This window comes from Bicyclus anynana, chromosome 7, assembly GCF_947172395.1.
Source record: "Bicyclus anynana chromosome 7, ilBicAnyn1.1, whole genome shotgun sequence".
Classification (NCBI taxonomy): Eukaryota; Metazoa; Arthropoda; class Insecta; order Lepidoptera; family Nymphalidae; genus Bicyclus; species Bicyclus anynana.
This window is the reverse complement of record NC_069089.1, coordinates 605,313-632,416: the sequence shown is the minus strand read 5'-3', so window position 1 is coordinate 632,416 and position 27,104 is coordinate 605,313. Positions and strand designations below refer to the sequence as shown.

The 27,104-nt window shown below is 38.7% G+C and overlaps 2 protein-coding genes across 2 annotated transcripts; both read right to left on the bottom strand.

The window, feature by feature from the left end:
- Positions 1–1,404: 1,404 nt before the first annotated feature.
- LOC128198265 (catalase-like) lies at positions 1,405–3,338 on the bottom strand. Its single transcript, XM_052882619.1, has 3 exons — positions 3,206–3,338; positions 2,450–2,833; positions 1,405–2,379 (listed from the first exon to the last, which is right to left on the bottom strand). The coding sequence occupies exons 1-3, from the start codon at positions 3,308–3,310 to the stop codon at positions 1,405–1,407; spliced, it is 1,464 nt and encodes a 487-aa protein (XP_052738579.1). The 5' UTR covers positions 3,311–3,338.
- Positions 3,339–4,919: 1,581 nt separating this feature from the next.
- On the bottom strand, positions 4,920–6,545 carry LOC112045088 (catalase-like). The gene has a single exon (XM_024081153.2). The coding sequence runs from the start codon at positions 6,543–6,545 to the stop codon at positions 5,115–5,117; it is 1,431 nt and encodes a 476-aa protein (XP_023936921.2). The 3' UTR covers positions 4,920–5,114.
- Between the last annotated feature and the right edge of the window lie 20,559 nt (positions 6,546–27,104).

Here is a 27,104-nt window from a genome sequence, read left to right as displayed (position 1 = left end):
CTTCACGAGATTATCTCGTTGGTCGCATGTAAGCGCCACAGGAGAACACCATAAGCCTAGGAAAATCTAGCAAAAGCTTAGCATATTGCTATATATTGCTATAGCTGAAGTGGCAATGGGCAGGGCACAAAGTTTAAAGAGCCGATGGACGTTGGGGTCCCAAAGTGCTGGAATGGTGACCCCACACTTGTGAGCGCAGTGTTTAACGACCCCTCACCAGGTGGACTGACGACATCAAGTCGCAGGTATTCGCTAGATGCAGGTGGCTCAGTATCGTGATGTTTGGAAATCCCTACAAAAGGCCTATGTCCTGCAGTGGACGTCCATCGGCTGATAGATGATGATGATGATTGCTATATCTACACTCTACACTAATATTATATAGAGGAAAGATTTGTATTTTTATTTGTAACAAATAAACTCAAAAACTGGACCAATTTGAAAAAAAAATTTGATCAATAGAAAGTTAATCAGGGAGTGATAAAGGTTATATTTAATCCCTTTTTGCTTTTACTGGTAGATAGAGGAAGTTATTGTGCAATATTATAGGCTTATTTTATTGCATGCACTATTACTAACTGAAATCCATAATAATTATTATTTATATACCTGTTTTTTTTTAAGAACACCCCAACAGCTATCATATTACTTTATATGCACCTTGATAAAAAGTGATGTGCATAACAGCCAGAAGTAAAACATGTAAGTACGGTAATATCGTTATCGTCGGTTTTAAAGTTTGTATGTTATTACATTTCTGTGTTTGTGTCCTTATCAAAAATAAAATTATAATTTTATATATTTTATACCTCACCCTAAGGCACAGGTTCAAGCCAGCATGGCGTATTGCAATCACCTCGGGGATGGGCCTGCTAAATAACAGATCGCTGTATTTGACTAGGTTGATCGTTTAGATGAATCATATAAATCGTTGACACGGACAAAACTGCAAAGTTTACAACACTGACGCAACGTTGCCTTTCTATCGGTATTTTATCCTATATACTTTGGTGAAGGTGCACCGGAATTACAATCTAGTTCCTCCATCTCCATACAACCAGAAAATAGCTAGACGTGACCAGCAAGAAACGTTTCTAATAAGAATGTTAAGATGTTAAATGCCCTTCTGGCGTCTGTATTTTCAGAGACATATAATTTGAGCACAAGTGAATAAGTGAAAAAAGTGAATAGACATCTACTAAGAAAGCACGCTCCATCTTAGACCTCGTCATTGCTTTCCATTAGGCATGATGTAGGCAAGCGCAAGTGCAACGTGAAAAAAAACTTAAATGTCTGGGGAAAATTATCAAAAACAAAATATAAAAACGCAATTTACTGGTAGACATTGCTATTAACGAGGTTTTTATAAACGTACAACGATATAAAAAGGTTATTTACAATTATTTATTTTATATTCAAATTTTTTGCTAAAAGTCTCCCTAGATCTTGATGAATAGAACTTAAGAGCTTAATAACCTTTATCTGAATAATTTTTAAAGCGGATCGCACCGATGCCGTAAGATTTTCAATTAGTCGAGCTCTTTCCTCAGGCTTCAGTTCGTTGTAGTATTCAGCAGCTTGAACAAAATTATTTGGACGATTCGTTTCTTTTATGTCGATCAAATTTGTATAATACTTTTCTTTGTATGGTTGAGCACCATGAAACGAATTAGGATAATAATTGGGAGCATTTCTTTCATTATCACCGACTGGTGGCACACCATCTCTGACATAAGTATGAGTCCTCACTTGGAATGGACAATTGACAGGAATATTTTTAAAATTTCCTCCCAAACGATACACTTGTGCATGTCTATGTGCAATTCGACGTGCATCAAACGTCTTATCTGGGGCTCCTAAAATACCAGGCACTAAGCTTGAAGGACAAAATGCCATCTGTTCTACTTGTGCATGGTAATTGTTAAAATTTTCAGTTAAAACTATTCTACCGACTGGATGTAATGGAAATTCTTTAGTTGAAATTATTGTTGTAACATCAAACACTACATGTCCTATCTTTTTTATGTCTGATTCGGATAAAATTTGTACACATAAAGTCCAAGAAGGACGTTGACCTTTCGCGATTTTTCGATAAAAATCTCTTGACAGATAATCAGGATCGATACCGCTAATGTTCATAGCTTCGTTTGTGAATAAGTTCTTAACGCCTGCATCTGGCTTAAAATAAAATCGTACATAAAAATTGACTCCGCTATTATTCACGACCTGAAATGTGTGAATTCCAAACCCGTTCATAGTCGTATAGCTTGCAGGTATGCCCATATCGGATAATACCATTAACAATGAGAATATCGACTCGGGAAGTGAAGTCGCTATATCCCAAAGTGTAGAACGATCTGACAAAAACGTCGCTGGATTTCTACCTAAGGCCCCATGCCTTAGGTAGAAATCCAGCGTCAAAATTTAGAGGATCTTTAAAAGTAAATACAGGGGTATTAAATCCGACGATATCTAAATTCCCTTCTTCAGTATAAAACTTCACTGCAAAGCCTCTAGTATCTCGTCTAAGATCTGAACTGCCTCTAAATCCTTGGGTTGTTGAAAATCTCACTGCAATCGGTGTCTTCTTTCCTACTTTACTTAGAAATTTAGCTTTGCAGAAATGTGAAATGTCATGTGTTACTTGGAAATAACCGAATGCTCCAGTGCCTTTTGCATGAACGACTCGCTCGGGAATTTTCTCTGTTGCAATATGGGTAATTTTTTCCAGAAAATATTCACTATGAAGTAAAGACCGAAGGTTAAATGTGCTTGTTGCTTCACGATAATATACAGGTGCACCGCCGCGTGTAGTTAGCATGCCTATAGGATCCTGAAAAGAACTAGTAATTTAAAACATTTCAGTTAAAATTGTTTGCATAAAAAACCACTCCCTTATAGTTACATTCCCAATTTTATTCTTTGTAACAATTGCAATACAGAAACTAGATTCTTTTTCGAAAGAAAAAAACATAGCGGCATTTCGCCGCTATGTTTTCTTCTATTATTCAGTGAGTAATTTATCTTAATTAATTTTATTATAATAGCAAATATGTGCTTGTTGTCTTTCCTAGTTATCAACCTTTCACACATTAGTACCAATATTATTAAATTTAAAAGCACGAGCTAGAAAGACGTGCTTCTAATATTAATTGGAAATAAATGAAAATAAAAATCATATAACTTAACAGAATATGAAACTTACTGTGTTATTGTACTTAAAATCTAAAATTTGATTTTTGACTGGATCCCATTCGTTTTTGTCCATCGCCGCTGCCCATTGTATCAAAAATATCAGGAATTTTAACATTTTTATACCTTTGACTACCGTTTCCTTGCTAAATTGCTGTGTGAATTACATCTTATCATATTTTACGCATTATTTATATGCGATCTTTATTTACTCATTAAATTATATTACTTAACAAGAAAGCACAAGATAACACACTTCCGACCTATTTTTGTTTCGATAAACGTATGGTAATTAAAGCATCAAACATATAATTTTACAAAACATGGTCCACAATGTAACTTAAGATTATTCTCCTTTGTAATTTTTTCTTTTTCACGAGTAAGGTTGTTATACGTTGTATAATATTAGTGTTTGCTTTTAGATTATGTACCGTAGTGTCTCAGTCATATACCTACAGAGATTCATCTCTCTGTGTAGACACTTCATCAGCCTTTTGTAGGGACTTCTAAACATCAAGGTGCAGTATGCACGTATGGATTTACAAAACGGAAGTCCTGGGTTCGATCCCCGGCTGGGCCGATTGAGGTTTTCGTAATTGGTCCAGGTCTGGTTGGAGGCTTTCGGCCGTGGCTAGTTACTACCTTACCGACAAAGACGTGTAGAAACCGGAAGGGGTGTGCATTTCCATCCTCCTAACAAGTTAGCCCGCTTCCATCTTAAAATAAAAATATAAAATTAATTTACAGACTTAGGCGTCGTAGAATTCGTCCGAATCGATGTTCATTGGTAAGTGCTCAGAAGGCTGGGAGTATTGCCATTGTTGTATGGCAATACTGATTCTCTGTCCTAAATATAGGTCTATAAAACTAAAACAGCTAAGCAGCTATTGCTATTTAAAGAGTTATAGTCGACCAACTTAAAAAACGTAATTGGAAATCGAAAATTGCATACTATTCCGTTGTTAATTAGAAACGTAGGTAAAGTTGTCAGTAAGATAAGTCAGAGTGTTAAAACTAGAATGCTGAAATTCGGTATTGGTATATCAATTACGTATATAAAGTGGAAATAAAAAAAAATGAGTTTCTTTTCCCACATAAAGTGAGGATGATTTTTTTTATCATTTAGCCCATGGTCTGGGGTATTGTTGTCGGTATTTTTGTGCATTACAAGGAAATAAACTGCCAAATGAAAACATTCCGTTACATATGTATTTATTACGTGATGATATCGACCGTTCTAATTATACTTACCCATTGTGAAAAGGTATTTTTGTAGATAAACTCCGTTACAATTCAAATGATGTTATGGCAAATATATTTCTACGTAAAAAAGTATACTTTTCTAATAACAATAGATAATAATATATGTATGTTTATATTATGTATTTGATTTATTAAAATATATTTAAGTGTTATTAATGATATGTGTATATTATGTATTATTTATAGTATTTATTTTATGATGTTTATAAATTATTATATCTGTAGATATAGTTTTGAGAGTATTTATGCTATTGCGACTACCCGTCTCACTAGTTTATATGCTTCTTCAAGTTAGGTAACCTTTTAGTGATAAGGTCGCCTCTTTTCACTGCATTTTATCCTTAGTTCTAAGATTTTATGTTTATAATATATATGTATATTGCAATAAAGTTATTTAAATAAATAAATAACTGAGAAATCACACACACATTATTTAGAAATAAAAGCCACAAGAAAATATTTATGGACAATTTAATTTTATAAAAAAGAAAACCTACAGAACATTGTTGATCGTAAAAATATTTATCGGCAATTTTGCAAAATTTAATGATCATTAAACAAAAACAATTTTTACTATATTATATATTGTAGACATCGATAGACATAATTTAAGCAATATTCAAACAATGGTGGTACTAAATCAGTACTTGGTAGATCATTTAATTGATACTCAAATTATTTGCCAATCGTTGTCCCAAATCTGGATGAATACCTTTCAGCACTTTCACGACACGTGTCTGAATCACGGGAACAGCCAATCCCACCCCTGCGGTAAGATTGTCAATTAGTCGAGACTTTTCTCCAGGGCTCAGTTCCTCGTAGTATTGAGCAGTTTGAGCTCGATTATTTACACGATTCGTTTCTTTTATTTTAATCAATTTTGACTTATATTTCTCCCTGTACGGTTCAGCACCATTAAATGAATTAGGATAATAGTTGGGAGCACCTTTCTCATTATCACCGACTGGTGGCACGCCATCTCTAAGATAAGTATGAGCACTCACTCGGTATGGACAATTAACTGGAATTTTTTTGAAATTACTTCCCAACCGATACATCTGTGTATGCCTATAGGCCAATCGACGTGCTTGAAACAGTTTATCTGGGGCTCCTAATATACCAGGAACTAAGCTTGACGGACAAAATGCCATCTGCTCTACTTGTGCGTGGAAATTGTCGTAGTTTTTATTTAAAACTATCTTACCGACTGGTTGTAATGGAAAGATTTTTTCAGAAATGAGTGTGGTGACATCAAACACTACGGGTCCGGTCTTCTTTATGTCTTTTTCGGACAAAATTTGCACACTTACTGTCCAGGAAGGATAGTCACCTTTGGCGATACGTGTATATAAATCTCTCCCCAAATAATCAGGATCGATGCTGCTAATGTTTCTTGCTTCCTCTGAGGATAAGGTTTTAACGCCTGCGTCTGGTGTGAAATGAAACCGGACAAAATGATTAACTCCGCGATCATTAACAACCTGATATGTGTGAATTGGATGCCCAGCCATGTTTGTGTAACTTGCAGGTATGCCCATATCAGAGAATACCATTAATGTTATGAAAAATGCATCAGGAAATGATGATATCATGTCCCACAATGTAGAAAAATCTAGGAAGCCTGTCGCTGGGTTTCTGCCTATGGCATGGTTAATAGCATCAAAATTTATCGGATCTTTGAAATTAAAAACAGGAGTACTGAATCCTAGGAGATCTAAATTTCCTTCTTTAGTATAAAACTTTATTGAAAAGCCTCTACTGTCACGGCTTAAGTCTGGACTCCCTCTATGTCCTTGAGTAGTTGATAATCTCACGGCAATAGGTGTTTTCTCTCCAATTTTACTCAAAAAATGAGCTTTGCAAATATCTGAAATATCGTGTGTTACTTCGAAGTATCCAAATGCTCCAGAACCTTTTGGGTGAACGATACGCTCAGGAATTTTCTCTTCAACAAAATGAGTAATTTTGTCCAGAAAATATTCGTTATCAATTACAGAATCGATGTCAAATGTGCTGGTTGCTTCATCATAGGAGACAGGGGTACCACCGCTTGTAGTTAATACGCCTATAGGACCCTGAAAGGAATTCATTACTTTGAAATTTCTATTTATAAAAACGACAGGATCATGATCATCAGCCGATGTGATGATGATGATGGCACAAATCTCCTTGATAATCAATAAGGGATATATTTATCTCGTCCTACATGCTAATAATTGCATGTATTATAGACAGTATAATGAATAAACTTCAAGCATTTTAAGGGTTCCGTAGTCAACAAGGAACCATTATAATTTCGCCATGTCCGTCTGACGCGCACAATAGTTGTAATCTATACTAATATTATAAAGCTGCAGAGTTTGTTTGTTTGTTTGATTGAACGCGCTAATCTCAGGAACTACTGGTCCGATTTGAAAAATTCTTTCAGTGTAAGATAGCCCATTTATTGAGGAAGGCTATAGGCTTCATTTTATCCCCGTATTCCTACGGGAACGGGAGCCACGCGGGTGAAACCGCGCAGCGTCTACTAGTTTGACATTAATTATGTCAAACTAGTAGACGCTGCGTTAAAAATTTCGACAAAGTGGCAAAATAATATGTAAAGTGAGGATGAATTATTTTTTACTCGTTTACATAGTGTACCGTTAGATAGATAAAATATGGTGGGTTTGTATAATATCAAAGTTTAAGTGCTTTTTTTGATAGAGTCAAGCGTCCACCCCCGAAAGTACCAGCTAAACGGTTGTCTATGTTTACTTGAAAATTAACAGATGGGTGAAGATCATTTCTAATACGATTCTTCTACTTATCGAACAAACCCCTCTTTTAGTTTTTCTTTTCATAAAATGTCTCATAATTTAAATTGGATCAATTAGAAAACAAATACCAGGTCTAGATAAAAATTATTATCAAAATATCAAAATAATTTCTAACTCATAATATTGAGAAATAAAACTTACGTCATTGCTCGCCTTAAAATCTAGAACTTGATCTTTGATTGGATCCCAATCTTTTACTTCTGCCGCCGCAGCCGACAATACCAAAAATGTCACCAATCCTAACATTATTCGTGATGTGAATTAAATCGACTTCGAGCATCTTTATAAGTAAATTATTACTATTTACTCAATAAATATTACACTTAAACACATATCGATATTCGCGAAATTTGTGTGTCGATAAATTAAGTAAAATAAGTTTATATAGATATCGATATTACCCCATAAACCCAGCTTATGGTAAATCCATGAAATGCTAAGATCCATAAGATAACCATAAATACTCGTATTCTCAAAGAAAGCTTATACTTTTTTACTGATAGCTTCATGTAGGTGTAACTCAGAATTACTAAACAAATGGATATATTATTTATACTTTTTCTGTTCAATAAAACTTTATTTTTCCTGGAATAACAATAACAAGCACGGGAGATCACTGTGGTAGGCTCCTTTTAGTCGTAAAAAGCCTATAGCGATCCTCGATAAATGCCCTATCTAGCACATATATATTTTTTTGTTTTTGAACCAGTATTTCCTGAGATTGGCAGATTTAACCAACAAACAAACTCTTTAGCTTTATAATAGTAGTCAAGATTCCCACATAAATGGGACCTACGCGGGTAAGACCATGGGGCACAGCTAGTTAATATCGACATAACTTAATTTTTTTATCGTTAACTACGCACTACGTGCACCTTTTAGTAACTCAAATTGTAGCAACACCTGTGTAAGCAATACCTAGCACAAAGGGACACACATTTTTTTTACAATGTGAATAAAAAATTCACAATTTGTTCAAATTTGTCCACATAAACCGTATCTGATTAGTAGCTTCCTAATTCTCGCAATAAGGGTGATGCCTCATTAGTGCGTTGATGCGTCGTCACAACGGATCAATTACATAACGCATTGAATGTGCGCACGCACCCAGTCAGTCTCAACAATGCAGACAAAATAAATGAGCACCGTTCTTAGCCTGTTGAAACGTCACTAGCGACGATACAATTTAAAATATATAGAAAACGACGCGGTGACGATGCAACGTAACGAAATGCGCTACTAGGGTATCGTTCTATGTTTTCAAACACGTAGAAAATTAATACCTACTCTTAAGTGTTTTGTAGAACATGCCGCAGGGTAACGATGTGGTATTGTTACAAATTCCTGGAATACAGGTGGTATTAATATTCATTATTTATGTTTTTGTAGATAATAAATAAAAGGGTACTTGAGCTCAGTTGCTTGTGAGACAGCGTAAACACCGTCACGCTGCCAGTTGCTTTAGTGATTTTGGTGCAATAACGTTTTGTGTTGTAATTATTGCTTATCATAAATTGTTTAGTTCGGGCAAAGAGAGCATGTTGGGCAGGGAAGGTGAGTGTTTATGCATTCTAAAGGGATCCCTTAAACCTACTCCCAAGGTCACAAGTCCTGAGACTTGCTCGGGTGTTTCCTCTGCCACAAAATAATGGCACAATCACTATCAGTGCTACCCAACTATAGGAGGCTAAAAGTCGTCAAACCTACGAACAAAATCTTGACGTCCTCCGTGGCGCAGTGGTATGCGCGGTGGACTTACAAAACGGAGGTCCTGGGTTCGATCCCCAGCTGAGCTTTTCTTAATTGGTCCAGTTGGTGGGAGGCTTCGGTCGCGACTATTTACCACCCTACCGACAAAGACGTGCAGAAACCAAAAGGGATGTGGATTTTCATCCTCCTCCTAACAAGTTAGCCCGCTTCCATCTTAGACTGCATCATCACTTACCATCAGGTGTTATTGCAGCCAAGGGCTAACTAACACAGCAAGTAAAACTTATTCATCGATATTAACTATGCACTATAAACACACACACCTTTACTTGCTCAAGTGTACTAGCAGCACTTGAATAAGCACCATAATGCGAAACCAATTTTTTCGCAAACACACTTTGCCTTTTAATTCATTATTCTTTAAATTTTCTCAATTTAATCTACTTCTAATTGAGATTCTTTCTGTTAAATTCTTACAATAATAAGTAAGAGGCTTACTAGTTGAACTATGCGCAATAGTTTATTTTAACGCGTTACCATTATGAACGAGATTTCTTTGACATCTTAATTCTCCAAATATTTATTTTATTTTATTTTATTTTCGAGAAAATGATTCAACCACAACCAACTTTAAAGAGAGCAAGAATAATAGTGTTTCATGTTTATAATTTATTTAACCGATTTCCAAAAAGGAGGAGGTTCTACGTTTGGCTGTATGCATTTTTTAAAAAGAAAATAATATATCTGAATCTTCAAACAAATATAAACTATGAAAATAACTACCAACAGTAAACATAACTGTAAGAGAAAGTAAAGGTATTGAGGAGCTGATTGAAGTCCCAGCAAAGTCTTCTATTATATTTATATTTTACACAAAGTTATTCTAAATCACCGGTACACACAATCACAGATTAAATAGAGTGTACGGAACACGACGGTGTCGTAGCCGCTGCAAATACAAATTAAAAAACGAATACATTCTAGAGTCAGTACGACACGAAGCGTCTACCAGTAATTTTCAATAATATTCAACAAAATAAAACAAAGAAATAAGATTATTGATTAATATTATAATTATTAATTAACGTAATTGTTGTTAGAATTAAATTTTGAAATACAAATTATGAAAAATGTTTGTATATGCGGATGTCAAGGAGACTCGTGACGTTTGTTTTTTTATGGGTTTCACTGGCTTTACCACGCTGCTTGTAAGGAGTCATTCTGTATCTTCTTTATTCTGTGCACACATTATAAACTTTCGTATTATTAATTTTTCCTTATTACCTATTTATTAAAAGTTTTCTTTTTATTTTATTTTCCATATCGCAACTGTTATTTGAAAAATTAGATCAAATCAAATCAAATCAAAAATCATTTATTTCAACTAGGCTCAGTTTACAAGCACTTTTGACACCTCAGTTGACTATTTGTAAAGATTCTACCACCGGTAGAATCTTAGTAGTATATAGCAGTATTAGTAGCTTTAAGATTATTTTTATTTTCCAGGCCATCAAGGACTATACGTTTGTTATTGCCGCTTTGCAACGACTTGCGGTACAGACGGCTTCAGTGTGTTCGTGGCGTTCGAGCCGTCCACATCTCTTGTTGTGTAATTCTTTATGGGTTACTTGGGATAGGCGGGGAGAGTGACTTGAGTGGAAAAGGGGAGTGTTAGTCGACTATCAAAGGATCCTTTAACCCTACACGCACCGTTCACAAGTACGTGACTTCACTCAAGGTCATTCTCTGCCATTCTAGGGTCTTATTTTGGTTACAGTTTGATTTGTTAATTAAGTTGTCCTGAGAAGTGTTGTGAATCATAACCTTTGTTCGACATTAGTTTTCTTATATTTGTAATCACCTTTTAGTCCTATAATACGTTTGACACTATTTCTTTAGTCAATTACTAATCTGGTTCAACTTACTTTCCAGGACTTAACTAGCTTTGTGTTATTAGGGCAAACTCAAGGGCAATCAATGACTTTTGATATGACTGAAGTTTGAGTAAAAATTTCATCATCTTAGAATACGAGACGTTGTTCATGCCTTATATGATATTCCAGTCGCACCGGAAGAACCAATACGTAATACTATAAGATTTGTTGGACTTTTATTTCATTCTCATTGCTACCTACATAGTAACAAAAACTCTAGAGGGTGGGGAGTTGACTCTAAAAACATCCCCACTTTACATGTAGCGGAGGTACCCTAAAAATATATTTTTAAAGATTTTATTTTATGACTTTGTTAACATATTTAATGTACATATTCATGATAGTTTACAGCTTTCTAGTAATAATAGCCTTTGCGCTAATCCACGGACAGGCGGACGGAGGGTTTAATGTCAATCCCTAAATATCGCCAAGATCGATCCTATTATGAAAATGTTATAGAATACTCAATGACAAAGTTAAAAAGTCAAAGCATTAATCCTTGGCATAACGTTGAAAAGCTTGACTAGCAGCCGATTTTTTTATAACCTTTTAAAGTGTCTGTCAAAAGTTATGGCCACAGGAAGTCTCTGGCAAATGAGATATGGTATATATGGTATATTTACCATACAAAAAAATATACTTACAAATACATATTGGAATTTTTTCAGGTAACATATTCTGTATTTTAAAAGTTCAATGTGTATTGTTAGCGTGCTTTAAATAAATAAACCAGCATTTAAGTTTGCATGTTATTTTTTTCACCTGATACCTACCTGTAGGTATCCATTCTCTTCCATATTTACGTTTTATTACAGATCCTAAAAGATTCATCTTTCGTAATATCACGCAAATGTGCGAGCCCCTAAATTTGATACCCATATTACAATATTCGTTAAAAAAATATTTTTCACTTCGAGTCATCGAGTTTTTCATGTCACAGGCGTTGTGTTAGCTTTTTTTATCTTCACCTATCTAAACACTTGGGTAATTAAGACAAACGTAACGATATTACGTAAATCCGTTCAGCGGTTTGGAAGTTATCAGGTCATCATCATTATCATATCCGGCTCACTGCTGAGCATGAGTCTTCTCTCAGAATTAGAGGGGTTAGGCCAATAGTCCACCACGCTGGCCCATGCGGATTGACAGACTTCACATTCGCAGAGAATTAATAAAATTCTCAGGTATGCAGGTTTCCTCACGATGTTTTTCTTTCAACGTTTGAGACACATGCTATCTAATTTCTTAAAATGCACACAGCTGTAAAGTTGGAGGTGCATGCCCCGGACTAGATTCGAACCCACACCCTCCGGAGGCAGATCCACCAATCGGAGGCAGAGGACATATCCACTGGGCTATCACGTCACCGGTTATGAGGTAATAAAAAATATTACATACATACAAACATACATACAAGATACGCGCGAAAAACATAACCCTTCCTGCAGTCGGGTATCTTCGTATGAACGCCAAAGTAACGAACTTATTTGTGATCACGAGATTCTAGTCACAATGGCGAAGCGTCTGGAGCACGGAATTATTAATAAAGCTTTAGATTTAGCGTTTGCTAAAATGGTGCGGGTGACAGTCCGATTCACTCTTGAAAGTTTGTCGCGATTCACTATAATAGTACATTTCATTAACGTTATAAAGGAACTGTCACCCGCACCATGCTACAGCGCACATAATATTAAAGAGGAGGTACATCTCTGTACCTACTCTTAAGTTTGCTGTGGATTTGCATTCTGTGGGATGTTCTGTTTTAGACTGTTTTTCTTGGGATTGCTATCGATATTGTAAAACTAAGAAGACGATGCTGTTGTTGGTAATTTCGTGATATACTGTTCTGTACGGCAAAAGACCCATAAGAATACAGGTAAAACACAATATATTATATAAAAATATAAAGGCTGACTTACAAATTGGAAAAGTTAATTAATAAAACAAGCTTTAGTAAGAAACACATATTTATTTTCCATCTGTGGTTAAAAAAATTCATAATAATCGTCGAATGAACACACGTCGTTGGTTAAAAAGTATCTGCAATGCTTTTAAAATACCTATGGTAATCTCCATTCGATGGTAATGTTCCAATGGTAACTTCGTTTTAATGTGGTGTTGGTAGATATTTATTTAACAAGTGAATTATTATAAAATGGCATCACTAAAAAAATATTTATACATCGTTGAAGCAAAATCGGTGTCAAAGCTGATCTCTTGAAATGATTTAATGAAGATTAATTTTTTTTGCCACTCGTGAACCGTACTCAGAATGTATAGATTTTAAGACTTTTACTACTCTTTCTTGAATTGTAGGAACAGCAGGCAGCAAAGCTTCGCTAAGATTGTCAATCAATCTAGTCTTTTCTCCAGGTGACAATTCGTCGTAGTATTCAGCGATTTGACCAAAATTATTTGGACCTTGCTTTTCTACTATGTTAATCAAATTTGAATAATGCATTATAATCTCTGTGTATGGTTCAGCACCGTGGAATGTATTAGGATAATAGTTAGGCGCGCCATTGTCATTATCACCGACTGGTGCCACACCGTCTCGAAGATAATTATGAGCATTCACTTGGAATGGACAATTAACTGGAATATTTTTGAAATTACTTCCCAACCGATACATCTGTGTATGCCTATAGGCCAATCGACGGGCTTCAAACATTCTATCTGGCCCTCCTAGAATACCTGGCACTAAACTCGATGGACAAAATGCACTTTGTTCTACTTGTGAGTGGAAATTTTTATAATTATCAGTTAATACCATTCTACCGACTGGATGCAATGGAAACTCTTTAACATTAATGAGTGTTGTAACATCAAACACCACTGATCCGAGCCTTTTAACGTCTGCTTCTGTTAAAATTTGGACATTTAATATCCAAGAAGGATGCTCACCTTTGGCGATACGTGTATATAAATCTCTCGCCATAAAATCAGGATCAGTACTGCTTATATTTCTAGCTTCTTCTGTGAACATATTTTTAACGCCTGCTTCTGGCGTAAAATGAAAACGGACAAAATGATTAACTCCACGATTATTTACAACCTGGAATGTATGGATCGGACAACCAGTCATGTGGACGTAACTCGCAGGTATGCCCATATCAGAAAATAACATTGATATCATGAAAAGGGACTCGGGAAGTGATGTCGCAATGTCCCAAAATGTGGAACGATCCAAGAAATGTGTCTGTGGATTTCTTCCTGTGGCGTGGACAAAGGAATCAAAATTAATGGCGTCTTTAAAGTTGAAAACACAAGTGTTAAATCCAATAAGATCTAAGTTCCCTTGTTTGGTATAAAACTTAACTGAAAAGCCCCTTGTATCTCGGTTTACATCTGAACTGCCTTTGGAACCTTGGGTAGTAGAGAATCTCACAGCGACGGGTGTCTTCTTTCCTATTTCACTCAGAAAATCAGCTTTACAAATATCTGTGATGTCGTGTGTTACTTCGAAGTAACCGAACGCTCCAGTGCCTGCAGCATGAACGATACGCTCAGAGAATTTTCTCCATCCCGACATGAGTAATTTTGTCAATAAAATGTTCGTTATGAATAACTGACCGCACGTGAAATGTGCTGGTTGCTTCACGGTAAGAGACAGGGGCGCCGCCAGCAGTTGTCATCGTACCTATAGGGCCCTGAAAAAAAAAATAGATTAAAAATTGTCAGCTTAGACTTCAACAAGGTTCCAAGGAAGCAAACATTCTTATTAGCTTAGGTTAATTCTGGACTTATTTAAAAGCTGGCTGATAACTATCTGAACTTGTTTAGTTTCATTTTTCTTCTTTCTTAATGGATGGGCGGCACCTTTAAAACTGTGACTAATATTTTTCCACAAGAAATTTAAACGAAATATATCATTAGGAGCGCGTGCATCTCAAATTGGGCGCAATTTGATATTCGTTTTGTGTGCCTAGTGGGAGTTTTCAATATTTTCATACTGTCACTATGGCGTTGACGTTTATTTATAAGGAATTGAAACAGTTGTGCAGTAGTGCCACCAGATGTCGCTGTTGCAATTCCTTAGAAATTCGCGTTTACGTTAACGAGATAGTAACAGTATAAAACTGCCACTAGGGCCTAGTTTTCGTATTTCGTTTTGGCCTTTTTCATTTAGGTTGGCCAGTTTTTATAATTTTCTCGAGTTAGCAATAGTAAAAATGCTAACATTGTAATTTAAATGAATATAAAATCAACAACGGGGAGTTTATCTTACAACTGCGAGTAGCTTTTAGTCCGCAATTTATGTAAAACACCTGGAAGTCAAGACTAACTTACTCGTAGCCAGTTAAGCAGATCATGCATTATAAATAGTTTCGTTTACTCCAGTTTGTTTAATTTTTACTTTTTTTTTTATTGTACTTTTCTGGTCTTTCGACAATCAAATTATGATTATAGGCTTTTAGCGGCTTTCTTAAGCCTTAGAGATTCGTAGTTAATTATGCGCTTCCACACAATTCTACTTTGATGCGAATCGAATATACAGGATACTTGGCAGTATTTCCCATAACTCTGGAGTTATATTGTTTATTGTTTTATTGAAAGTAAATTAAAAATTTGTTCCCTAATTAATATTTTTTTGGGGTGAATAATATTTATTTTGTAAATAGATCTTAAAATGTGTCCTCGCATCCTTATATGACGTGCCAAGTTTTACGTATTTTAAAATGCAAGGATAGATAAAAGGGGAATTATTTGAATCACTTTGTATGTAATCTGTTTTTATTTTTTAGTTATAAAAATATTAATTAAGCAGTTCGGCTCATATAAGTGGACTCGTCAACACCTTGAAGTTATGGGAAATACTTCCGAGCACCCTGTATATTTTACTCGTCCAACGTCTTATCGCTATACTATCTATATGCAGTACTGTTACTGAATATCAGGAGAGCTGTGGGTTAGTAGAGAGAGTAGTTTATAGAGGTTCTGAGGAAGATTATGTGAACATGATAATAATGATGCTCACATAACCTAAATTTGATTCTGCATATTTAATTATTTCATACACCCACAGCTCGTTGGTACACAGTACATGTTATAAAAAGTGCACAATGATCGTGGACAAGTGTCCAGCCACTTAAAGCGGACTTATTTACTATCTTTGACTAAGGTAATTGAAATTAAGATTCTATGTAAAAGTGGCGTCCAGTCTTACTGGTGGATATCACACAATAGGTGAATGACATTTTGTTAACTGATTTGATGTTTATTTTAATAGGTTGATAATAAAGATCAAAATAGTGAATAGGCCAGCTGGTGTAGACAGCTTGACGTGAAAAACAATTTAGGATCGACAGAAGAAATATGGCGCTCCTACTGTATATAAGGAGTATTAAATTGTCAAAAATAAAGTTTAAAAACTAATAAATGAATAGATATGTTATTTAGTAATGAATGAAATGAAAATATATTTTATTGTGCACCACAAAGAAACATACAATACAAGAAAAATAATAATGAAAAAAAATGCATAATAGGCGGCCTTATCGCTAAAAAGCGATCTCTTCCAGTTAGTACCTACATGACGATAATAATCACTGGCCGATTGCAGATTAGACATTTTTTTTAACTGCGGCGGGATAAGGCTACACTACTTTGAATATTAGTTACAAATTAATTACAAAATAACTATTTTGATGAAACTTACATCAGTGCTGTCCTTAAAATCTTGAACCTGATATTTGACAGGATCACATTCTTCCGCGCCCAACGCCGTTGTCGACAGTGCCAACAATATCAACAATCGTGACATTGTCAAGATCTAAAAAGATACCTCTTCCTTGCCAACTTTGTCCTTGATATGCAGACTTTTCATCTTCAAACTACTTTTATAGTTGAAATTTTAACTTTATTTACTTAATCAATATTATTTTAACAAAACATATATTTGTTTTCATCGCATCTGGCGTCGGTGACAAAATTGACACCGATAATTTTCTATCGATATCTATATTTAAACCTTAAGTTATTTATACTAAAATGTTTGTAATTAAAAAAAATAGCGCTATTTTTTTCACTTTTTTTAGTAAGTTAAAACTAAGTAGGGAAAATATTGATTTACCCCTTTTAGAAAATTAAGTTTTAATTGAATCTCGACGTACATTAGCCCTAAGAAGCAATCTTGGCTATTTTCATGATCGTCGATTTTATTGTAGGAGTGTAGTGTGTCTATCGTATCGGGTACTATGTCAGCCTCTCAGATCTTTTAATGAGTTCACCGATTTAAACGAAATAGCAGTATTTAAAAGGGCTTCAACAGACATACATTTCACAAAACATTTAAATCAAATCAGACTAATAGTAGTATTAAAATAAATATCAAATCAAATAACCACCGCATGGTTCTTATTCCGTAAGGCCCATTGTTATATCTACTCTGTGATATCCACGAAGGGCTGTCAGTACCTTTTTTACCTATAATCTCAATTTTGATTCATCATCATCATCATTATCAGCCGATGGACGTCCACCGCTCATAGGCATCTTGTAAAGACTTGAGAAACACCACTGTCTCGGGCCGCCAGCATCCAGCGCCTCCCTGCAACGCACTTGATGTCCTCGGTTCATCAAGCCGGGGGTCGACCAACATTGCGCTTTCCGTTGCGGGGTCGCCATTCCAGCACCTTGGGAACCCTACGTTCGGCTCTATATGCCCTACACATTGCCACTTCAACTTCGCGACTCGCTGAGCTATATCGGTGACTTTGGTTCTTCTGCGGATATCCTCATTTCTAATACTATCACGCAGAGAAACTCCAAGTATAGCTCGCTCCATTGCCCGCTAAGTGGCTCTGAGCCTTCTCACAAGGCCCACAGTTAGCGACCAAGTCTCAGATCCGTGTGTCATCACTGTCAACACGCATTGTTTGAAGACTTTCGTCTTTCAATTTTAATTAGTTAGCATTAAATAAATAGTGAATACGAAATCTGTGACTTAAATTACTAACAGTAACCAGCCGCTGTAGCCAAGTGGCACGTCGATTCTCTTTCTACGATCGCTAACGCTTCGAAAACTAGAAAAATGTACAGGAATGACATTTGCTATCGACAGATCACGTGATCAAGATCTGTCATTCCCATACGTTTTATCATTTGTAGATTTCGTATATTATGTGCACAACAAAGTAAGTGAACCGGCCTGCTGCTCTGTCAACCATACATATAAAAAAAATATTTTAACGATAAATAGACTACTTGTACTTTTGTATACTTTGTGTTTCAGTATAAAGCAACACTTGCTTAAACATTTGCACTAAAGTCAGACGTATTGTACCTACGTAGGTATCTTTTTAATAACATTAAGTGGCCAATAGGAAAGTTTCTCAAGGTATGGGGAGTGTTGTGAGGTTGTTGTTGTTGTGTCGTGGTCAAAGGGGTCACTCCACTGCGTCGTGGGTGTTGGTCCTGAGCATGACATGGGCTATGCTGTGATAGAAGGGGACGTTCAACTTGTGGTTAAGGTGGTTAAGTGTTGTGAACGCAAAATGGTGTAAAGGATCTCATAGTAAGAGACCATTCTGAACGAATGTGGACATGGAGATGTCACTAAGAGTTGCTGTTCGATGGTGAGGTGGTGCAGAATTGTTCTGTCATCGTGCAGGTGACACTCAAATAATAATTATTTGTCATTGTATTAGGGTATTAATACTAAATCACTGTGTTAGTTTGAAGTTATAAATAGCCAAGGAACATCCGAAGTCAGGCGGCGTGTTATGTGAGCGACATTGAGGGAATCGCTAAAAGTTGTAGTTGTTTTACATTTGAGTTATTTAGTATCATTCGATTAAAGATTTGTTGTTGAACGTTGAATTGAAATTTGTTGTCGTTTCACCCTTATGTGTGTGTTATGGTGTATTTGATAGACTTCTTAATTGATCAAGCAGATGCCATTGTTTAACCTGCAAGTTTGTACAACTTGATGAAATTTAGTTTTCTTATTTTCAAAGGGTCTTTATGATGGTGCTTGCAATGCGTTGTGAAGTGAAATTGCACAGGATCATCATTTGGTCGGATTACAACAAGCTATTGCTATTGATTAGTCATTTTGCAATGTAGGTTGGTGGAAATACTTTCATCAAGACCTAGCGCAGTTAAGTTTAAGTTTTGACGCAATTTAACTATGTATAGGTGCATGATTGAGTTTAGCAGGTGTTAGCAGTGGACTGTGAATGGCAGGGAGAACAGTCCTATATATATATATTAGAATGAGAAACAATAGCCATTGGTTTAAAGTCAAACAACATTGAGGCTAACAACGAATGAGCGGGTCAGCGTAAGTTTTAATTTCACAAAACTATTTGTTATAATTAAATATTATAACAAAGTAAGAGCATTGCGGCAAAGTTAGAATTATCTGTCAATTATTGTGACAGCTTTTGACGGGTACTTAATAATACTTGATTAATGAAAACTGACATTTGTGACAGGTTCAACCAAACGAAAGTTCGAAATATCATCAGATTTGCTTTATATGTTGTCTTCTGCAAAAATAAAAAATTACAGAAAGATAGTCAAAATGTAAGATTTTGCACCGCTATGTAGAAAAAAAAAAAAAAAGTAAGAGAGAGAGAGGAACTGTTGAGTTCTCTGTCATCATTGCTTCCAAAGTAATAGTATTAGAAGTGCCGCCGTTCAATTAGTGGTCGATCCTACGATGCTTACAGACTTTCTTACGAGTGTCATCTGTAATACGGAAATTAGTAAAAACAAAAGGTTCTTACAATGTTTGAGATTGACTTACTAATAAAGCTATAAAATAGCGATTGCACAAATACAGATTATACCAGTGTACAATTTATTTTAGCATAATAAGCTGTGTGAACTCTCGGTGAACTTGGAAACGTCAGCAATACAAATAAAGTAACTTTCAACAGTCTACCACACACGTTTGCAACAAAAGTATATTGAATTTGAATAAGGAACTCTTAAAGTATAAAACTGTCATCTGGTTTAAAAAAGTTGAGTTCCTACACAGCTTTTGCCTTAACTGGAACTATGTGGTACGGACATCTCTAAAACCAAACAAAAGGATGTTCTTATTTTGTGATACAAACATGTGTGATGGTGCGTGCTCATGCAGACGCATGCTCGTGCAGGCGAGTGCTCATGAAGGCAATGCTGCAGAAGTTTATGCAGAGCGCGGAGGACCGTGTTGTTCGCAGTGGCTCTGGTACGTGCTGTGGCACTGGATTACAATGGGCGTGATGAACTCCAGACGTATGCGATTTATCTATTTTGCAGTAGGCAGTTCTCTGCCCAATGATCACACAGTTAACTGATTTGCCAGTTCAGTCCAAAAGTCAAGTCGGGCCAAAAGAAGAAGGAATCGGAAGAAGAAAAATGTATTTGGAACTTCGGAATTTCATTAAATTGAAATTGGGTTAAAAGCTTCGGAATTCCATTAAATTGGAAATGGATTAAAACCTTCGGAACTCCATTGAATTGAAATTTGCTTTGGAATTCCATTAGATTGGAATTTGCTTCGGAATTCCTTTAAATGGGGATTGGCTTCGGAATTCCATTAGATTGGGATTAGGTTAAAGACTTCGGAATTTCGTTTAATTGAAATTGGGTAAATAAAACTTCGGAATCCCATTAGATTGGAATTAGCTTTGGAATTCCATTAAATTGGAATTGGCTTCGGAATTCCATTAGATTGGGATTAGGTTAAAGGCTTCGGAATTTAATTTAATTGAAATTGGGTTAATACAACTTTTGAATTATATTAGATTGAAATTAGCTTCGAAATTCCATTAAATTGAAATTGGATTAATAAAACTTCGGAATCCCATTTGATTGGAATTAGCCTCGGAATTCCATTAAATTGAAATTGGGTTAATAAAACTTCGGAATTCTATAAGATTGGTATGAGGTTAAAGGCTTCGGAATTTAATTTAATTGAAATTGGGTTAATACAACTTTGGAATTACATTAGATTGGAATTAGTTTCGGAATTCCATTAAATTGAAATTGGGTTAATAAAACTTCGGAATTCCATTAGATTGGAATTAGCTTTAGAATTCCATTAAATTGGAATTGGCTTCGGAATTCCATTAGATTGGAATTAGGTTAAAAGCTTCGGAATTTCATTATATGGAAATCGAGTTAAAAACTTCGGAAAGGAAAAAAAGAGGGAGAGTATTGGAAGAAAGTGGAAGATACTTTCGACAACTTTAATCCTGAACCACATGTGGTTGGAAATCAATAGGTGGAGAGTATGGTAGGAGTAAAGGAAATATAACAATAATTAAATTTGTTAAATAGGAAGGGATGTAGTGTTCGTGTATATATACACCGGTAGTGGGGTAGTGTTCGTGGAGCGTCGTTGAGTGTTCGGCACGGAATCCAAACTGTTCGTCGCGTGGCTGGAGATGAGGCGTGATGTGCAGCAGGAGCAGCTTTTCGAAAACCTTCGAGGTGGTTGACAGCAGTGTGATTGGACGATAGCTCCCAGGTAGCAGGACGTTCTTCCCTTGTTTGGGGAGCAGGATGACTCGGCCGAGCTTCCACGTTGAGGGGAAGTGCCCGGTGCGGAGGATGCCATTAAAGAGCCGCGTCAGAAAGGTACTGCACCACCTCGCTGCCGCCTTTAATAAGCGAGAGCACTCCATCGCAGTATTCCTCGACATGGAGAAAGCGTTCGACCGCGTCTGGCACACTGGATTAGTGTATAAGCTGTCCACGTCTACTACTCCTCGCCGAGTAGTTAAGACTGTGGCCACCTTCCTACAAGACAGACGCTTTCAAGTGGCGGTTGAAGACGTCCTGTCCACGGTACGGCCCATCCGCGCCGGTGTGCCCCAGGGAAGCTGCCTGTCGCCCGTCTGCTATAGCAGATATACGGACGATATACCAGTTGCTGGCGGCGCCTTACTTGCGCTGTACGCCGATGACGCTGCATTCATTACCACCTCGCTGTCTGGCCGACACGCAGCGATCAAAATGCAGCGAACACTGGATGCGCTTCCCCACTGGCTGAAGACCTGGAGACTCAAGGTCAACGTGGCAAAAACTCAGGCGACCTACATAGGGCGATCTCATCTACCGCCCCCGGTGTCGCTAATGGATGAGACTGTCGAATGGTCCCCGACGGCTAAATACCTCGGGGTGACCATAGACAGGAATCTCTCCATGCGACAGCACGTGAAGAACGTGGTCACGCAGACGCGTGCCGCACGTAGCCTCCTGCACCCTGTGCTAGCGTCTCATCTGCCTCTCCGTGCGAAGCTGGGCGTCTACAAGGCGTACATCCGCACGCGCCTCACATACGCTGCCCCGGCGTGGTACGCGCTGGTCTGCGAGTCGGGTCGCAAGTCGCTGCGAGCGCAGCAATCTTTAGCGCTGCGCACTATTACAGCCGCCCCACGCTACGTACGGAACCAGGTCATCTCCAGAGACCTGAACATCGAGAGCCTGGACGATCACATTCGCCGCCTGAGCACCTCAATGTTCGCACGCGCCGACGGAGCGCAATCCCAGCACCTGCGAGGGATCGCGCCATACCATCGACGACCACCGGATGCACGAGGCCTGCCACGAGACCTGATCTCATGAACTCCCCAGACACGACCGCTCCCTCGCTGCTGGCTGACGGGCGCACTCCAGCACACATCTGGTGGGCTCCACCTCGCCGAGCAGTGAGAGAAGCCCCACACAGAAGACCATCACGCCGCGGCTCCGCAGATCGCCGGCGACCTGCGCAGGCTCGATCGCAGCGCGGCGTAACACACCGGATATGACACATCCATTCTGGCACCATGGACCGCGACAGTGGTCCCACCCAGTGACCCGCCTGTAGTCGCAGGCGGCGTTTGCAACCACCGTAAGAGGCCATCGCCGAGCCGGTAACCCCGAGACCCGTGAGGGTCTGCGTGGATGATCTCTCGTCAGTGTTCGTGTATATATACACCGGTAGTGGGCGAGAGCGGCCAGTCTATGGCTGGCATCGAGAGGAGGCGGACGTGTGCAGCTGGCCATTATAGTGTAGTGGTGAGACGGTGACTTACTGCTATTACGGTAAGGACAAGGGACCTTACACCCTTAAATAACAAACAACCCTTAAAAACATAAAACAAATATTTAGTCCCGTTTATTGGAAAAAACTATTTTTACTTTTAATTCACATTTTTTAACGCCTATATCTAGTAGTCTGCGCTGCTGCCAGCGCTGTTAACTTGATCATGATTGGTCGGCGGAATGGGATATGGATTTAATCCTCGTCCTAACACGCTTCCATCTTAGATTGCATTATTACATGATTTTTGGTGAATAATGGTAGGTGTCCATAGATCAGCATCGTACGTATCGTATAAAACTGATTGTAGTATTTTTTTTTCTTTTTGTTGTATAAGAAAGCGCCTAGCTGCAAACACGCCTGAGTAAGCGATGATGCAGCCTATGGTGAAACACGCTTGCCTTGAAGATACCCATATTGTAGGTGGCGGGGAAAACGGAAGCTGGGAGAGCATTCCACATCTTTGCAGTGCGGATAAGGAGGAACTAAACTGCTTAGTACGCGTCCGAGGAATATCGACGATTTAGCGGTGCAGATCACTGCGATGCCCAGCAGTCCTGTGGTAGAACGGCGAAGGATGGCACAAGATCAAACAGTTCCTGAGCACACTCCTCGATATATATTTTGTAGAACACCGATAGACAGGCAACCTTTCGGCGATGCTCTAAACTTTGAAGTTTATAGTTTGTTATTGCTGTTATAGAATAAGTTTCTATACTAAGTTTATTTTTTATTAGTTTGTATTTCGACATCTGTCAAATGGAATTGTAAGAAAACAAAGGACTAAATAAACAGTCTTATATCACGCAATGGTCTTTTACTACATGGTGGCAGCGGTGGGATCCAAACCGAGTTAATTTATTTACGGATGTTTGTATACTAATGCAAATATGGAACACGCGAGGCCTCCAGCGGAACTAGTGTTGGAAGGCGGTCCGGTGAGCCGAGCAGACGCGTGGCGTAAATGGTACAGGCAGTTCAATGTATTTTTAAAGGCATCAGGGGTTCACAAAGAAAGTGCAGATGTCCAGGCGAGTCTACTAATTAATCTTGTAGGACCTGATGGATACGATATATATTCAACCTTCAAATTTATAGAAAAAGAAAGTCAAGATGACATAGAGGTATTGGTAGCGAAGTTTAATGAACATTTTTGCATTAAGCAAAATACGACCATGTCCAGATATCGTTTTTTTACAAGGAATCAAGAAGTCGGCGAAAATGTGGACGGCTACGTCACAGGTTTGCGACTACTAGCTCAACGCTGTGAGTTCGAGCACCTGGAAGACGGATTGATAAGAGACCGGATCGTGTGTGGTATTTGTGACAGTACAGTGAGAGATAGATTGCTCAGAACGGATGACTTGACCTTGGAGAAGGCTATAAAGATTTGTCACGCGAATGAAATATCACTGACGGAGGGCAAGCAAATTGAAGTCGCTAAAACTGCAGAGTATACGGCCGGCGCGGCGGTGGATGCAGTGTACAGGGCGCGAGCGCGCGCGCCGGGCGGGGCAGCCGGCTCGAGGGGCCGGGGCGCCGGGCCCAGCGCTGCGCGCCGCATGTACAACGATGAGCCGGGTCGTCGGTTCGATGCTCGGCTGAGCGCGTATAGTGATGTAAAGTGCGTGTCGTGCGGTATTGGTCATAATGACCAAGATCGGTGTCCAGCTAGATTCGCGACGTGCTTTCGGTATTTCCAGAGGGGTCATTTTAAAAAGTGTTGCGTGAGAGCTAATAAAAAAGTGCTTGAAGTGAACGAGGAAATAACTATCAATGATCCATTGTACGTATCTGTCTTGAATGGTGATAAATGTAAAGACAGTAAGTGGTTTGAAACATTGTTTTTATGTAAAAACGGTATGTCAGAAAACTTTAAGTTAGATTCTGGGTCGGACTTAAATATATTATCGCTTAAGACTTTTGAAAGATTAGGATATTCTACAAATGATTTAAAACACTGTGACCTACGAGCTCAGTCATTTTGTGGCAATTATATTCCAATATTGGGGTCCTCAGACATGTTATGGTTGTATAAACAAAATAAGTATATTATTAAATTTATCATATCTAGGGACGATTGTCAAAGTGTTCTAGGAAAAGATACCTGTGAAAATATAGGCGTTGTTAAGCGAATTTTTGCCGTTAAAATAGATCAATATAGCGATTTGTTTCAAGGTGTAGGTAAATTACCGGGAAAGTATTCAATCGTAATAGATAAAGAAGTAAGGCCGTCAGTATGTCCTGTTCGTAAAATACCTATGGGTGTAAGGGATAAATTGAAAAGGGAACTCGATAAAATGGAACGAATGAATATAATAAGAAAGGTAACGCACCCAACTCCGTGGGTGAACGCGATAGTGCTTCCCGCAAAGAAAGACGGCAGCCTGCGCGTGTGCCTCGACCCGCGGCCGCTAAACCGCGCCATTCGCCGCGCGCACTACCCGCTGCCGACGCTGACCGAGATAGCCACCACGCTGCGCGGGGCCCGGTACTTCAGTAAGCTAGACGCACGATCGGGGTTTTGGATGGTCGAGCTAGACGACCAGAGTGCTGATCTATGTACGTTCGGCACACCGCAAGGCCGGTACCAGTTCCTACGTCTCCCTTACGGTGTAAGCTGTGCTAGCGAGGTGTTTCATGCGAAGATTCGTCAAATTTTAGAGGATTTGGATGGAGTGGAATCATTCATAGACGATATAATAGTTTACGGTAGTACCTTGGACGAGCACGACGCGAGATTGAGATCGCTTTTAGACAGGGCTCGCGAAGTAGGTATTAGGTTTAATCGAGAAAAATGCGAATTTCAGGTGCGTCAAGTTACGTATTTAGGACACACGTTTAGTGAAAGGGGTATGCAAATAGATGTACATAAAATACGTGCGATCAAAGACATGCCCAGTCCGAGCGACAGGAGCTCGCTGGAGAGATTTTTAGGTATGACAAATTATTTGTCAAGGTTCATTCCAAACTACGCTAACATCGCAAATCCGCTTCGAGGTTTATTAAAAAAAGGTAGTGAGTGGTGCTGGGAGAGCAATCACTCGGCGGCGGTATCGGCGCTGAAAGCTGCGCTGTGCAGCGCGCCCGTGCTGGCGCTGTATTCCGGCGCCGAGCCCGTGCTGCTGACTGTAGACGCGAGCTCGTGCGCTCTGGGCGCCGCCCTGCTACAGGCCGGCCGCCCTGTGGAGTTCGCGTCGGCTACGCTTACAGACACTCAGACTCGTTACGCGCAAATCGAGAAAGAAATGCTAGCGATAGTGTTTGCATTAGAAAGATTTCATCAGTACGTGTACGGGAGGGCGGACGTGACGATCGAAACGGATCACAAGCCGCTCGAATCTATTTTTAAAAAATCTTTAGATGCAGTACCGGCACGCTTACAGCGGATGATGTTGCGTATTCAGTGTTACGACTTTAACGTTGTTTACAAACCCGGGAAGTACATGTATCTGGCCGATACGTTGTCTAGGGCGGCCCTCCCGGAGCCGATGCACGACAAGCTAACGGACGAAATTAATGCTCAAGCGTGTTTTGTTATAAATAATGCACCTTTCAGTGACAATAAAATACAACGCGTCAGGGAAGCGACGGACATGGATCCCGAGTGTAAAATTTTAATAAATTATATTTTGTATGGGTGGCCGCGTTATAGAGTCGATACAGATCCCTCGGTCCGCGTGCACTGGTCGTATAGAACGTCATTCGAGTATATAGGAGGTGTCCTGTTTAAGGATAACTTGGTGTTTATTCCGCGTGAGCTGCGTAGGGAAATGCTGGAGCGCGTACACGAAGGGCACCTCGGCATCGACCGCTGCAAGCGGCGCGCGCGCGACGCCATGTTCTGGAGCGGCATGTCGCGCGACGTGGAGCGGACGGTGCGTGCGTGCGCCGCGTGCGCCGAGCACGCTGCCCGCCCACAGAGAGAACCTATGGTTCCTCATCATGTTCCTAGTCTACCGTGGAGAAAGGTTGGCTCGGATATATTTGTGTTTCGTAAAAAATATTTTCTAATACTTGTTGATTACTTTTCTAATTTCATCGAAGTTAGTCCTTTAGCTAACGCGGGTTCACGAGCGGTAATATTGGCCATGAAAGATCAGTTCGCGAGGTACGGAATAGTTGAGGAGCTCGTGACTGATAATGGGCCAGCGTATGTGT

Coding starts and splice junctions, on each gene's coding strand:
- LOC128198265 (XM_052882619.1), bottom strand. CDS start 3,310: ATGTTAAAATTCCTGATATTTTTGATACAATGGGCAGCGGCGATGGAC. Junction 2,834..3,205: donor ATTTTAAGTACAATAACACA/GTAAGTTTCATA, acceptor AGTTCTTTTCAG/GATCCTATAGGCATGCTAAC. Junction 2,380..2,449: donor TCGTCGGATTTAATACCCCT/GTATTTACTTTT, acceptor GCCTTAGGTAGA/AATCCAGCGACGTTTTTGTC.
- LOC112045088 (XM_024081153.2), bottom strand. CDS start 6,545: ATGAATTCCTTTCAGGGTCCTATAGGCGTATTAACTACAAGCGGTGGT.